The 14,767-nt window shown below is 46.3% G+C and overlaps 1 protein-coding gene across 11 annotated transcripts in view; it reads left to right on the top strand.

The window, feature by feature from the left end:
* Nucleotides 1-14,767, top strand: part of LOC126544138 (NACHT domain- and WD repeat-containing protein 1) — a 132,147-nt gene that overhangs the window by 35,360 nt on the left and 82,020 nt on the right. For all 11 annotated transcript variants that reach the window (XR_011893283.1, XR_008608738.2, XR_011893285.1 and 8 more), the window contains one exon: nucleotides 11,886-13,343. Coding sequence is in view for 7 of the 11 variants with exons in the window: in XM_055062005.2 (XP_054917980.1) it covers nucleotides 11,886-13,343 (1,458 nt within the window). In the remaining 4 variants the exon portion in view is untranslated. The remainder of the gene's footprint in view (nucleotides 1-11,885; nucleotides 13,344-14,767) is intronic.

Consider the following 14,767-nt stretch of genomic DNA (forward strand, 5'->3'; position numbering starts at 1 on the left):
TAAAGCAATAGTGTTGTGACATTATTCACTTTATTCTGAAGCCATCAATATTCCATCAGTGTATTATGAAAAATGTTAACAAGAATTTGAGCAAAAGTTTACAGTTGTCAAATAGGCAAAAGAAAAAAAAAAAGAACTAGAGAATAATAGCAAATTGAATAGGACTGCACTTAAACAAGTTTAATTTTACATGATTGCCGCACCATTGCTCTGCACAGTAAGCAGTAAACAACAAAGAAAACAAAGGCATGGCTGCAAGTTCCGCACAGAACCTCACGCTGTGGATTCCTTTGAAAACAGAACTGAAAAGCACACTGAACACCATGCAAAAGCAAATCAGTAAGAAAAATGACAATATAAATCATGAATTTCAAGAATGCACAGCAAGGTAATAATAGAAAGGTCAGATTTTGAGATGATTATTAAGCAGCTGTGTAAACTTCAGGGGGTTACGATCATCAGCAACTCTGTCTGGTAAATTGTTCCACTCTGCAATGGTGCATGGTAAAAAAGATTGATTAAAAGAAGCTGTTGAGCCATGCAAGTACTGAATGCTGCAAGAGTTAAAAAGCCGACGAGATGTACAGGTCGGCAGGTAAGAAGTTTTTCATGTAATTGTGGGAAGTTTTAGTGTAGACTGTGGAAAAAGAGCTGTGCAATTTTCCGACGGAATCCCTGTGGTTTGAGTCCTGGGGATCCTTTAATTGCACTAGCACTTCCTTGACAGGTGTACCTGGAAATGATTAGCCTGGCAGCATGATTTCGTATTGATTCTGAAGTGTTAAGCAAGCTTGGTGAGGGCTCAAGATAGCTGAGGCGTATTCAAGTTTATTTTGAGTCAAAGTTTTGTAGGCTAGCTTTAGTGTGGATGAAGAGTATAGTGGTATAGTATGTCTGACGTAACCAAGCTATTTGGAAGTGTCAGCCTCCAATTTCACAACGTGATCGAACCAGGACAGCTTGCTATTGATAATTATACCGAGGCATCGATATGATTCAACGTTAGATATGGTTGTTGAGTTTAACGAATATGAGTAATCCTTGTTAGAGTGTTTACAAAATATCTTTATAAATTTAAATTTCGTGTTGTTGAGTTTCATTAGCAGATTGGAACACCAGGTTTCTGTGAAATGTAAGACTTCTTGAAGTACTGTTTAGTAGGTCTGGCCTATAATGCAACGATAAAGTATGCGCTTGTCTGTAAAGAGTCAGGTGGACAGCGAAATGCCATTAGGAAGGCTATTTATGAAAGTAAGAAAGAGAAGGGGATTGAAGATGGAACCTTACGGTACTCCACGCTGTCAGTGGCTGAGGGACGAGTTCCAACAACTGTGTGCCGTCACTTATTTATAAGGAACCAGTGGATTCATGACAATTGCAAATGATATTCTTTTGTTTTAGTGCTTCTTTTTCACCTTGTTATACTGTATCTTCACTACCATGTTTTATTGAAATTTATTCTTCGCTGTGGTCTTTGTCTTTTCATCATGAATCTTTGTTATCATTGCGCTTTAAGTTCTTTTTTTTTTTTTTTCACATGTGACATGTGACATCTGCAACGTGCCTGTGTCCGACATGGCTGTGTGCATCATGGCTGTGTGCTTTTGTGTCGGCGTATAATAATCTATGTTTTCCATTTACATGAACTTATGCTAGCCTGCAATTTTTATACTTGCTTTCTTTCAGTGCCCCCCTGTGATGCCTAAATGGGTGCTGTGGGTAATAAATAAATAAATAAATAAATAAATAAATAAAGGTGAGAGGGTCAAGATTGAGGCACGGAAGTTTAGCCAAAAGTCACTGATGGGGACCCCGGTCAAAGGCCTTGGCAAAGCCTAGATAAATGACATTGGGTTGAAATGTTGAGTCCAAGTTTAAGTAAAGATCGGTAATAAATTCAAAGAAGGAATGTTGACCAAGATGGGATGCTATATTTGAGAATATATTATATGTTCAAATGTTACCAAAGCATTCATAAATAGCATTTTGATGGCTCGATAAATTGCTTTCTTTGTGTTCTTTGCTAACTTGCTGATCAAACTCGGGTTGACATGGCATTTGAGCTAACCCACCTGTGACAGTGATTTGGAAATGTGTAAGCATTTCTGTGCCTACGCAAAGAGGAAACTGATCCATCCATCCGTCACATAAGACGAATTGCTATATAGAAATTAAGTATAAAAAACAGAATAACTTCGAAAGGAAAAACGGTGGTGGTGGTGAGTTTCAACCTACGACCCCACACTTGGAAGCTGAGTGTTTTACCCACGTTTGGGGAAGGTGAATATATCTGCATTAAATGAATGTGTTGTACCGATGGTACAAAACAAATGTCAAAGAAGACCAGTTTCTGTGAAGTCTTTCTTGAAAGATTTGGTGATGGTAGAATAAAAGCCATCTCTAGGACCACATGTAGACCCAACTTTGAGTATTGTAGACATTATGAAAATTTTGATTTTACGAAAGTTTAATTCCAAACATGCCACATCTCTGATGCGTTTTGATGGTCGCGTGGTGGGCCTTCCATTGGGGCATTGCTTCACAAACCAAAATGCCACTGATCTCTGAGGGTTCATGCACTTTGCGTCATGCAACACAGACAGATAAGCAGTCAGTTAGTTGATAAGGAGTGATGAGGGGTTATCTGGGTCTCATCATGATAGATAAGGTGCTAAAGAGTGACATAGCTTATTAATGGTCAGAGCAGTTCCGATAAGCTTGATAAGAACCAATAAAGTTTATAAGGACAGATAAGGGTTGATAAGGATGGGATCAATTGTGATAAGGCTGATAACGATCGATAAGGGTTGAGATGGGTCAGATAGAGTCCGATACGGTTAATTTTTCACATTATTTTATCCTCTCTAATCTCTGTTTAACCACTCTGTCAACACATCGCCACAACGAAAGCATACACACCTTAACTCTCCACACTGTACCCACTTAGATAAATACTTTAGGTTTGCTGAACCTCCCCGCACCCGTAGCTCTCACAACCTAAACCTTTTGGCACTGCAATCCAGAGCAGACATGTATAAACATAGCTTTCCCCCTCCGCAGCAATTGAACGTTGGAATGCATTGCCTGGAAATGTTCGTTCATTGCCCCTGACTGACTTTTGTCTGCAATTGACATACAATGTTATTGCCACTCCTGCTATAGCCCAAGATTGGCTGCAGTATGTAAAAATAAAATAAATAAATAAATAAAATAAAGACTGATAAGGGCTGATAAGGGTGTATACTGGTCGGATCAAGTTTGATAAGATTGATAATGCCACTGGGCTACGTGGAGATGAGCGAGTGACACAATGCTTACGTATACTTAGACAACTCCAGTGGAGTTTCTGCCGTAAATTTTTTTCATCAGGCCTTCAAGATTTTCACAGTTGTTACCGGTGCAATGGGTGCAGGGTGTCTACCAACCGGGAAAACCGGCAATTCTCAGGGATTTTGAGTAGTGTGGAAAAACTCAGGGAAAACTCAGGGAATTTGTTCCTCTATCAGGGAAAATTACCTGTAATTTCATTGAAAGGGTCGAAAGTCGCAGTAATGCCGGCACGAGTAACAGACAGGAATCATAATGAATCGTCTTTGATACCCTGTCGTCAGCTGGAAAAGTTGCCAGTATACAGATAACGACCGACTTTCTGGATGCCCGATAATTTGCACAGCTTTGCAACACCACCACGCATGTATCAGAACATCTGAAATTTCGGCGCAAGAACCCTTCGCCGTGCGATTTTCCGGCGCTTTTTGCCGTGACTGGAGGTCCGAAAGGGCATTAATCAAAGCCACCACCGCTGCCATTTTGATTACCTCGCCACCTTGAATTGGCGCTCCTGCACGCAGATCCGCTGGCACCCGTAGCCACCACTGCGGCGACGCTAAACCTAGCTGCTTCGACGTTCGCTATTAAGCTTCTTGCAGTTGGCTGCCATATTTTCCATTGAAAGGATTCGCTGCTGTCAGGAATTCCACCGACTCTGCCTTTGTGGTCCTCGTGATTGGCTTAGAAGCTTGGAAAGCACGGTGCATTACATAATGCTGGTTCCCGAGAGTCAGCTTTGCCTCTGTACAGAAATGTTACTTGGTGAAGCATGCGCAAAAGTGTTGCAGTGAAGCATAACAAGTGTGGGAAGGGGCTGTTGCCACGGGACACAGTATGTATTCCTTAATTATACGCGCGTGCACCCGGTATCTCCTGTCACAGTACGAGCACTGATATGCCTAATACGTGTACCAACAGGCCTTCAGAGCGTTTTCGAATGTGCCTGGGGCGGTTTGAGCCCTTAAGGGCACTAAATGACATGTATTTATTTTTTCCAACTGGCCGATTTTTCTGACGTTTTTGCGGCCCCTAGAGGGTTTGAAAAATCGGACGTGGACTGTGGAACTGACCAAGAAGATGCTTCAAATGGTCCGTGGGGTGAACGAGTGGCAGAAGGAAGACAAGAACAAAAAGGATCTACGCATTGAGGAATGAAAGGGAAAGGAAGCGTGCTGCCGCTGTTTTGAAGGAGCTTGAGCCCAAAAGACGAAGTGTTGGCTGATGCCGAGGTGCAGGTGTCCCTCATCCAATGCGAAACAAACTTGTAGCGACACGCTCTGCGCATATTTCCGCGCAGCCTCCGCCTTGTTATCATCCGGCCCAGCGTAACACGGCTACACCCTAGACTGCGTTACCGATAAAACACAGCGCCACCGCTGCGTCACCCAAGGTATGCGTCACCAACGATGGCTACAAAAACAGGATGCCCGGCTGGGAAGAGTGGCTTTTTTCCTTCCGCTACCGAGGCAAGCGTAGCATTGGTATGCTCGTCCGCTGTCATCGCTAATCGAATAAACAGTTGTAACATTTTTATGTTGGGATTCGTACTTCAGCAGACACGACGTCCCACATCTGGTGACCTGGACAACGGACAATAATGAATCGCCATGGACGAGCAAGACGCCCTTCAACGACAGCTGCAGCTTCTCCAGAGGCAGCTTTACATGCAGCAGGTGATTCAGAAGCAAGAGCAACAGCTTCAGGAATGGCACGGCCAACTCAATCATTCCGTGCAGCACCATCCTGCCGGCTTCGTCGTGGACGTTGGAACCCTGGCAGACGGCGTCTGGCATGTCGCTGTCAAGCTTCAGCCATTTTGGGCTGACTCACCCAAGGTATGGTTCGCCCAAGTCGAGGGCCAGTTCTCCATCGCGCACATCACGTAAGACCGAACCCGCTACGATTATGTCGTCGCCCACCTTGATGCGCGCTACGCAAACGAGGTCCAGGATATCCTTGCCAACCCACCAACGGCCAACCTTTACAAACACCTCAAGACTGAACTCATCCGCCGCCTGTCACTCTCGGAAGACCAGAAGGTGCGACAACTTCAGTCCGTAGAACTTGCTGAGCTCAAGCCTTCGCAGCTCCTCTGCCACATGTGTGCTCTCACGGGAAACATGGAAGTCCAGGATTCCTTACTGTGAGCACTTTGGCTTCAACGACTTCCACCCCACGTCCAGCAATTCTGCAGGCTCAGCTTACACTACCTCTCGAACAACTTGCCGGGATCGCTGATCGCGTCATCAAGGTCTCTTTGTCGCAGTTGTCGCCCAGCATCCAGGCTGTCGCCGCATCGCTGAACACCACAGAGCTTGCGCGCCGTATCGACAATATCAATCCACAGCTCAGCTCCATTCAACGACACCTGCATCGACACTTGCCGACGCGCCACTCGCAAAGCCGTGACTGTAACACCACCCCGTTGCAGCAGCCTGGTGACGACGACCGGTGCTACTACCATCGACACTTCGGGGACAGAGCACGACAATGTCGACCACCCTGCTCTGCTGGACATATGGGAAACGACAACAGCAGCTCGTAGACACGGCTGCGAGCTGCCAACCTGGAGGCCATCGCATCTTCGTCACCGACCAAATTACAAAGCAGCGGTTCCTTGTTGACAGCGGTTCCAACATTTGCTGCTACCCACGAGCCCATCTTCAAGGTACTCATCCTCCTATATCTTTTGAGCTCAGCACGGCCAACCAGTGCACATTCAAGACTTACGGCTTGCTCCGCGTGCACATCCAGCTTAAAAACCTATGCCGCGGCCTTCATTGGAATTTTGTCATCGCCGACGTCTTCGAGCCAATCATTGGCTCAGACTTTTTGGCGCACTACAACCTCCTTCCGGACTGCCGCCACGACCGTCTCATCAACGCAACAACGGGACATTCTTCGCCAGGACAGCGAACGAGTACCCACCAGCCAAGCATCAAAGTACTCGGTGTTGAAAATCATTCACCGTACCACGCCATCCTCGCCGAATATCCCGGTTTGATGCGCCCTAGTCCTAGCCGGTTGCCACATGATGTACAGCACACCACTGTGCACTACATCCGGACCACCCCAGGCCCCCCGGGTTTCTGCCGCGCCTGTTGCCTTGCCCCGGACCGCATGCGCATAGCCAAAGCATAGCCAAAGCCTCGCCACTTCACCTTGTCCCGAAGAAGACCGAAGGCTGCCAGATCTGTGGGGACTACCGTGCCCTGAACGCCCGTACAATTCCGGACAGGTACCCCGTTCACCACATACAGGACTTCGCCCATCGCATTTATGGCTGCTGCGTTTTCTCCGTGCTGGACTTGGTGAAGGCCTACACGCAGATGTCCGTCAATCCAGACGACGTCCCGAAAACTGCAATCATTACACCTTTCGGCTTGTTCGAGTTTCCCTTCATGAGCTTTGGCCTGAGGAACGCTGGACAAACCTTTCAACGCTTCATCGACGAAGTCGTCCGTGGCCTCGACTTTTGCTTCGTCTATCTTGACGACATATTGGTCTTTTCCCGCAATGCCTACAAACACCACGGGCACCTTCGTCTACTTTTCCAATGCCTCGATGACCACAGCCTACTCGTCAATGTACCATAGAGCACGCTCGGCGCTTCAGTCGCCAAATTCCTCGGCCATGAAGTTTCATCAGAGGGAACTCGACCTTTGCCTCAACGCATCTCATACCTGCAAAATTACCTTCAACCCACCACCGCTAAAGACCTTCACCATTTCCTCGGCATGCTTAACTTTTACAGGCGTTTCTTGCCACACACAGCCGACTACCAGGCTCCCCTCCATTATGCCTTGGCTGGTCTACGAGAAAACCAACCCATCACGTGGACTCTGGCTTTAACGCAACTTTTCGAAGAATGCAAAGCTCCTCTCTGCACCGCCACACTTCTCTCCCAACCTGTGCCAGACGCTCCCTTGGGGCTCTTCACGGATGCCTCTAGCTTCGCCGATGACGCCACCCTTATGAAACGCATAGACAACACCTGGCACCCCTTGGCGTACTTCTCCAAGAAACTCCCAGCTCGGAAAACAACCCCTTCTGTGGCCAGTCCCACTGACGAAACCACGACCCCCGCCCCGTCGAGTTCGCCAGCTTACTACAGAGAACTTCTGGCAATATACGAAGCAGTTCAACAGTTTCGCCACATTCTCGAAGCACAGCACTGCACTATCTACACCAACCATAAACCTCTGTCCTACGCCTTCTCTCAACGTCGCGACAAACTCCCACTGGTCCAGCAGAACCAGCTCTCGTTCATTGCCCAGTTTACCAACGACATCCAACATGTCAGCAGGAAGGACAACGTGGTCGCCGACGTGCTTTCACGTGTGGCAGCTATCAGCTCTTTGCAGATAACAGCTGACGTCCTCATCAAGGCCCAGACTATGGATGTCGAACTGCAGGAACTTCTTAAGTGCGGGTCCTCAATACAGCTGCAACAAGTCCCCATACCTGGATCAACAACGACTATCTACTGCGACATGTCAACAGCACGAAGCATGCCTTACGTGCCCCTTTCCCATCGCCGTGGCCTCTTCAACCAGCTGCATAATCTTGGCCGTCCTGGCATACGTGCCTGTACACGCCTCGTGGCTGACCGCTATGTCTGGCCCTCCATGCAGCGGGATTTCCGCACTTGGGCGCACTCCTGCATTCAATGCCAGCACACTAAAGTCACCAGGCATGTCACTTCACCGCTCGGAGCATTCCCCCAGCCCTCTGGTCAGTTTCAACACGTCCACCTTGATATCATAGGGCCCTTTTCCCCCAGCTGGACCCTATCGCTACTGTCTCATCACCATTGATCGGTATACTCGATGGCCTGAGGCATGGCCCCAGGAAATCACCACGGAAGACGTCACCTCGGCCTTCTTCGCCGGCTGGATTGCTCGCTTCGGGCCCCCTCGCCGCATCCCCAACAACCAAGGACGACAGTTCAAATCGCACCTTTTTAGGCTCCTCGGGCTCACCATCGGGTTTGAGCGCTCAAGGACCACCATCTATCACCCCTGCGTCAACGGGATGATCGAGCGCTTCCACCGACAGTTCACAGCAGCTATCATGTGCCACCCAGACTCAGTCTGGCTCGAAGCGATTCCAGCTATCGCCCTAGGTCTTTGCGCCACCTTCAAGCCGGACATTCAGGCTACACCCGCAGAACTCGTCTACGGGGAGCCACTCTGTCTCCCAGGCGAATTTCTTGCTGCACCACCAACCACCACCGCGACATCAGATCCCACCGATTTCGTTGCCCAGCTCCGACGCACCATCGCTGCACTCCGCCCGTCACCTGCAGCTCGCCACTGTAAGACTGCCCCTTTTGTCTTCAAGGATCTGGCAACGTGCACGCACACTTTTCTCCGCGACGACACCGTCCACAGGCCTTTCCAACCACCTTACAGCGGACCCTACCCAGTTATCCGTCGCGACAACAAAACCTTCACCCTGCGCGTTAACGGGAACGATGTCCGCGTCTCTATCGACCAGCTGAAGCCAGCCTACATCGATCCCGCCGAACCAAGAAATACCAGTGTACCCAGAGACATCCATCCACGACCCCCAACATCGCAGCCTGCTTCTGTCACTACACGCTATAGACGTCGGGTACGCTGTACAGATTTTTACAAGCCCTGAGGGCTCTCCACTCCGTAGGGGGGTGATGTGGCGACACACACTGCACATATTTCTGCACAGCCTCTGCCTTGTTATCATCCGGCCCAGCGTAACATGGCTACACGCTGGACTGCGTTACTCATAAAACATAGCGCCACCGCTGCATCACCCGAGGTATGCGTCACCGACGGTGGCTACAAAAACAGGCTGCCCGGCTGGGAAGAGTGGTTTTTTTACTTCCGCTACCGAGAGGAGCGTAGCGTTGGTATGCTCGTCCACTGCTATCGCTAATTGAATAAACAGTTGTTCTGTTTTTATGTTGGGATTGGTCCTTCAGCAGACACGACATCCCACAAACTCTTTAAAGCAATGAAACACAACATTGAGGTGTTGTGCGCGGCCTGAGAGTATGTCAAGACAGTTGAGGTTGACTTACGAGCTGTTGAGAGAGAATCTCAATTGTGACAAAGTTCGGGCCTCATACGACTGAGCTTGCTATCAGTTGATAGAAATAGTTCGTATTCGAAAATATTTGCTTCTGTATGCATCTACTTTTTATTTGTATTTGAGAATGTCCAACTCTATTTGCGATTTTATTTGCTGTGCATTTTACTAGCCGCTCCCTTGTATTCTCTTCTTGAATAACATAAACACTGCTCCTTAGTATTCAAACTGGATTAAGTCGTTTTTTTTTTTTTATTTGTTTTTCATATGCTTACTAGAGAGTGACAGCATCGGATGACATGGTTTCAGCCCCTCTTGACATAAAACGTAGTTCAGCATCACTCAGGGAATTTTGCAAAGGCACTCAGGGAAAACCTGGAAAACTCAGGGAAATTGGAAATGTCAACTTGGTAGACACCCTGTGGGTGCTATATCATGCTCTTCACAGTACCAATTTGTATTCTGCGAGCTGCCACTACTGTTACATTAGCTGTATTACTGTGAAATTGTGATTAATGGTGATAGGGTTAGCAAGGATTTGGAATTTTAACCATATTAGGAAATTCGATGATGAGCATGGTGGTACTAGCAGTGTGCGTAATGTTTCACGGCCTCATGAGTTGCAGATGTCCCCAATATTTTGGTTTACAAATGCGTTACAGCCTAGACAACTTCTAATGTTACTGTTTATAGTACAGAACTGGCTCTAATATGATCTTTTTTGACTCCCGTTTACCCTCCCAATGGTGTCTTGGTATACATGGACCATATACTCCATGTATACACATACTGCTTATCGTGCAGCCACGGGACATGAACTATAGCTGAACTCTTCATTTCTCAAAAAACAAATTCCCACAAGTTCTCATTTTTCCCGAAAACAATAACTGACTGGAATTCACTACCTGAAAAGCTTTTCACGTGTGGAAACTTTAAGAAGGCCATTATTGATATCTTTTAAACTCTAATAAAGAGCTTTTTGCTAATTGCATTGTGATCCTTTTGGAGGTGCCAGATCTGTATATGTATTTGGAAGTGTTTTATATCTACATGCATCTCAACATATATGTACATTGCTGTTTGTACAATGCATTTGATTCCTTTGAATTTGCCCTTCCTGCTTGGACCAAAAAGGTCTGCAGTATCATGTAAATAATAATAATAATAAATACCGGTTATAATGCGGCTTCCGCGAGAAAATCCTGGGAACAAGCGCAGTAGCGAGCGTGCTTCTCAACGAGGTCCACCGGCAGATGGGAGGGGACAACGATGAGGGCGATGCTTAGCAGGGGGAGACCAGAGTGAACAAACAAGGAACAAAAAAAGAAGTGTTGGCAGCATGAAGCAGGCGTACAGTGGTTGCCTAGGTGATGGAGAAACCTTTGCTCGGCCGTAGAAGTACCTTTGCTCAGCCGCAGCAGTGTGTGCTCCACATTGAAAACAGCTTCAGTTTGTGTGCTCCAGTTGCGATGTATGTCATCGTGAAGTACAGATTAAGCGGTGTTTTGCAAGTTTAGTTCAAAGTTGTTAGGCTTTATTTCCTGCAAGCTTCTGCCGTTCCTACCAGTACGCGCACATACAAACTTGGTAGGCGTTCGCAGTATTTGCCGCGGTTGATCACATGAGAAACCAAACTCTGCTTCACACGTGCTGCTGTAAGTTCAGCCCGTGCATGTGATTGCATACCCAATCGCCATGTAATTGTCTACGGGTACGAACATATCAAGGGTGAGGTTCCCGCGACAGCATGTCACCCAACCCCGCGAGCTTGTCCTAACCAGCACATCTAGTCAAGGGTCGGTGACCAAAGTTGCAGTCTGGTGCAGAGACAATGAAATGCATCGCAGTGGCTGTACAGCGCTTGGAGAGAGGGACCACCTTGATAACAAAAGTGAGGGCACAAGTGGCATGGGCAGTACTCAAATGGTGGCATCTTGGTCTGCGGTTGCCATGTTTTCAACATCACGCGCATGCTGATCAGTTTGCAAAATTGAATGAGACATTGTACATTGTTCAAAATTTCGGTTGCTGTTCTACTTTATTTCTGTGGAGTTGGTGGCAGTGCCATGGGGAATTTCGAATATTCGAGCAGGTCTGAAAAATTGGTCTGAACACCTGCTAGGGCTACATGTTTCACACATGTGCAGCCTTTGAAAAATGTTTCGTTTATAGTGTGGTACCGCTTATAGTGCGGATATTCGTGACTCTGGTGACTTACGCTATAAGTGGTCTATGCTGTATATTTAGGTGCCACTAGCACAGAAAAAGAACAAAATTTCACTTGTTATATTTTGAAATACTATTTGGTGTTTCGAAATTCATAGTAGTACAGTAAAATAGTTTTCCATTAAAAGGAAAGGCTTTTGCCTGGAGATTTCTCAAACCTTTGTTAATCTGATAATGTTGTTAATACGAAGTTTGTAGTAGTGAGATCTCGCTTGTAAGCTTGAACAATTCAACTGCTGCTGTTTTGTGTCTCATTCCAGGCTAAACTCAAGAATCAGGAGCAATGTTTTATAGACTTGGGACCCTGTGGTGTAGAGCAATGCAAGAACATTTTCCGCAAATCTTTGGAAAGACGTAGCAGAACTGTGAGTGCTAAGCAATTCGAAAGTGTTAGTGCATCATTACAGCAGTCACCAAGCCCTCTATTTGCCACACTTCTAGCAAGCGCTGTGTCACACTGGCGTGGAACAGATGAACCCTCCATATTTCACTCTGAAGCCGAAGTAGTGTCTTTCCTTCATGATCAACTAAAGGAGGTGCATCCCAAAGTCACATCCTTAGTATTGGGACTCTTGAGTGCCTCACGCCACGGACTTTCTGACAAAGAAATTATTGATGTGGTCTCCTCAAATGAATTGCTGCTTGCTGAAATGCCTCTCTTGCATCGCAAGAGACTACTGACACAATGCCCATTTGCTGTCTGGGCCTTGGTGCGAGTGGGCTTGGACAATTTTCTAAGGGTCAGGGTTGTGGAGGGTTACGTGCTCAACACATGGTGTAGTGATTCATTTCGGACGTTGTGCACAGAACACCACCCAAGTTTGGAGGCTACTCACATGTGCACACTGGCACTCTTCGACTATTTTCAGTCTGTCTCAAGCACGGATGTCTTATCAATTACAAGTGCAAATGAAGCAGACAAAGGGAGTCAGTGTGTTCTCCCCCATGTCCCCAAAAATGCTGTTTTTTCGAACCGACGAAAACATAATGAGCTGCCTTTCTACTGTCTCCATCTCAACTATCTGGCACGTGAAAATTTGGCAAGTGTTGATACACTTTTGTCAAGACTTCAGGTGGCTAATGGCCCAGCTGGTGACAGTGTGCCTGTAAAATGCAGTGACAGTAGTGACAGCAGTGAAGCTCTTGGACAGATTGTTCGGAGCCAATTTCTGCTGAATCCTGAGTGGCTACAGATAAAGGTCTGCTGCTGTGACCCCTACTTTCTGCTTGAAGAGCTCGACATGTTCCTGAAGTTGAATCCTGCTGACACAGAGTGTGCTATGCTTCGGGAACTGGTTCAGTTGTCCAGCTATGCATTGCGCTACGATGGAAGGCAATTTGCAGCGCATGTAACAGCACGGTTTCGAAAGATAATTGCCAGTGAAGCATCTGGTCTAAAATTTCCCCATCTAAAGAACCTCTATGAAATGGCACGTCGGTTTCCCTCTTTGGTGCCAGTCAGTGACTATCTGCGCGAACCATCCAAGGAGCCAGTATCAACAGCTTCACATGAAGAGGAGAAGGGCCGAACATTGGGGCAGCTGTACACCATCAAAGGTGATGCCAGTCACATGGTGTCGCTCAACCGCAGTGACCTGTTAGTGTGGGATGTGTTTGGTGAGAGCATCGTGCGGCGCCTTACCGGCTTGTCGGAGCCCCGGGACCTCAAAATGGTGGACCGCTTCCGTGCCTTAGTGCTCTGCAACCGGGAACTTAAGGTATGTGCAGTAGAATAGGTAGTGTAGCCACCAGATTCTCTGTACCATACTTTAATTGCATTCTACTACTGAAAAGCTCTGCCAAGAAGTTTGAAGTCTATGTGTATATGAGATATATAGGTCAGTCATTAACACCTGCTCGTATAAATATAAATAAAAAGCTTTACAAGACTTCCTTTAAGACCGGCAGGAAAGAATATTACAAGTCTGTTATTTTGGAAAGTTCACCTCAGCAGAACTCAACTAAATCAATGTAAAACTAAAAAACTTGGCTCGTCAGCATGCATCACCTGACCTGAATCGTTACCCCAACGGCTGCAGCATCTGTCTTGGCAGAGCTGGAAATAGTGAATGCGTAAAAGACACATTATCTCGCCAAAAACACCGTCTTCTTTTTCGGCAGATTTTGAAGCGAGAACATCAGCTCATGCTCGGTGATTAGTTTACCTGATTCTAATTCTAATGTCTGCATTTTTCTCCAGGAAGATTGGTCTGAAAATTTCCTGATAATTATGATTGGATGTGAAACAAAAACTCCATCAGAGCCACCTTCATTGCTGTTGTCATTGCAAATGGCAGCAAAACATGGTCTTGTGTAAGATGATTACAACAATGTGCTGCTTTCAAGCTTTGATTACATAAGCTCATTAAAAGATACAATATTTCACTTGGCAGAAGAGTCATGTCACATGTTTTCGGTACTCCAGACTTGCGTGCATTGCTGGACGAACTGGCAAAGTGGTTAGCCTAGGCATGGTTCACCATCCTATTTGCAATTGTAGCGAAGTAATAAAAAAAGTTTGAAATGTCAAATGCAATGGACCGTAAGAAAGACAACTTCTGGTCCTTGGACAGTGATAATGTGCTGTCTGAGACTGATGATGATAGACATTAAGTGTAAATAAATATTGGTTCTGTTAAGGTAAACTCTGCTGGCTTCATATTCTTTGTAATTACCAGAATTGGAGGCACGCTACTTTTATTTTCGATTTAAAAAAAATCAGCTGTACAATGTTTCATACTGTGAACACGCAAAATTCTGATGGAGGTGGAATGTAAAAGTGCTTGTGTACTGTGCCTTGGTACACGTTAAAGAACCCCAGGTGGTCGAAAGAAGATAACCTGGAGCCCTCCACTATGCCGTTCCTCATAACCCACTGTTCAGTTTTGGGATTCTAAACCTCATAAATTTAATTGTGAACCCACAAAAACTGGTATGCATTAGAATTGGGTAAATACTACTAAATAAAGCATCACTGTATTTGGATGTTTTTCTGCCTCTCTTATTTAATTGTACCTGCTGTATAATTTGACCAATTATGTCGGTCTCGTCAGTATCGAATTATTGGAAGTCGACTATATTTATTTCATCAGCGCATTCAGCTCAACAGAGTTCATCTTAAAGGAGGCCTTTAACTGCATTT

Source organism: Dermacentor andersoni, chromosome 1 (assembly GCF_023375885.2).
Source record: "Dermacentor andersoni chromosome 1, qqDerAnde1_hic_scaffold, whole genome shotgun sequence".
Classification (NCBI taxonomy): Eukaryota; Metazoa; Arthropoda; class Arachnida; order Ixodida; family Ixodidae; genus Dermacentor; species Dermacentor andersoni.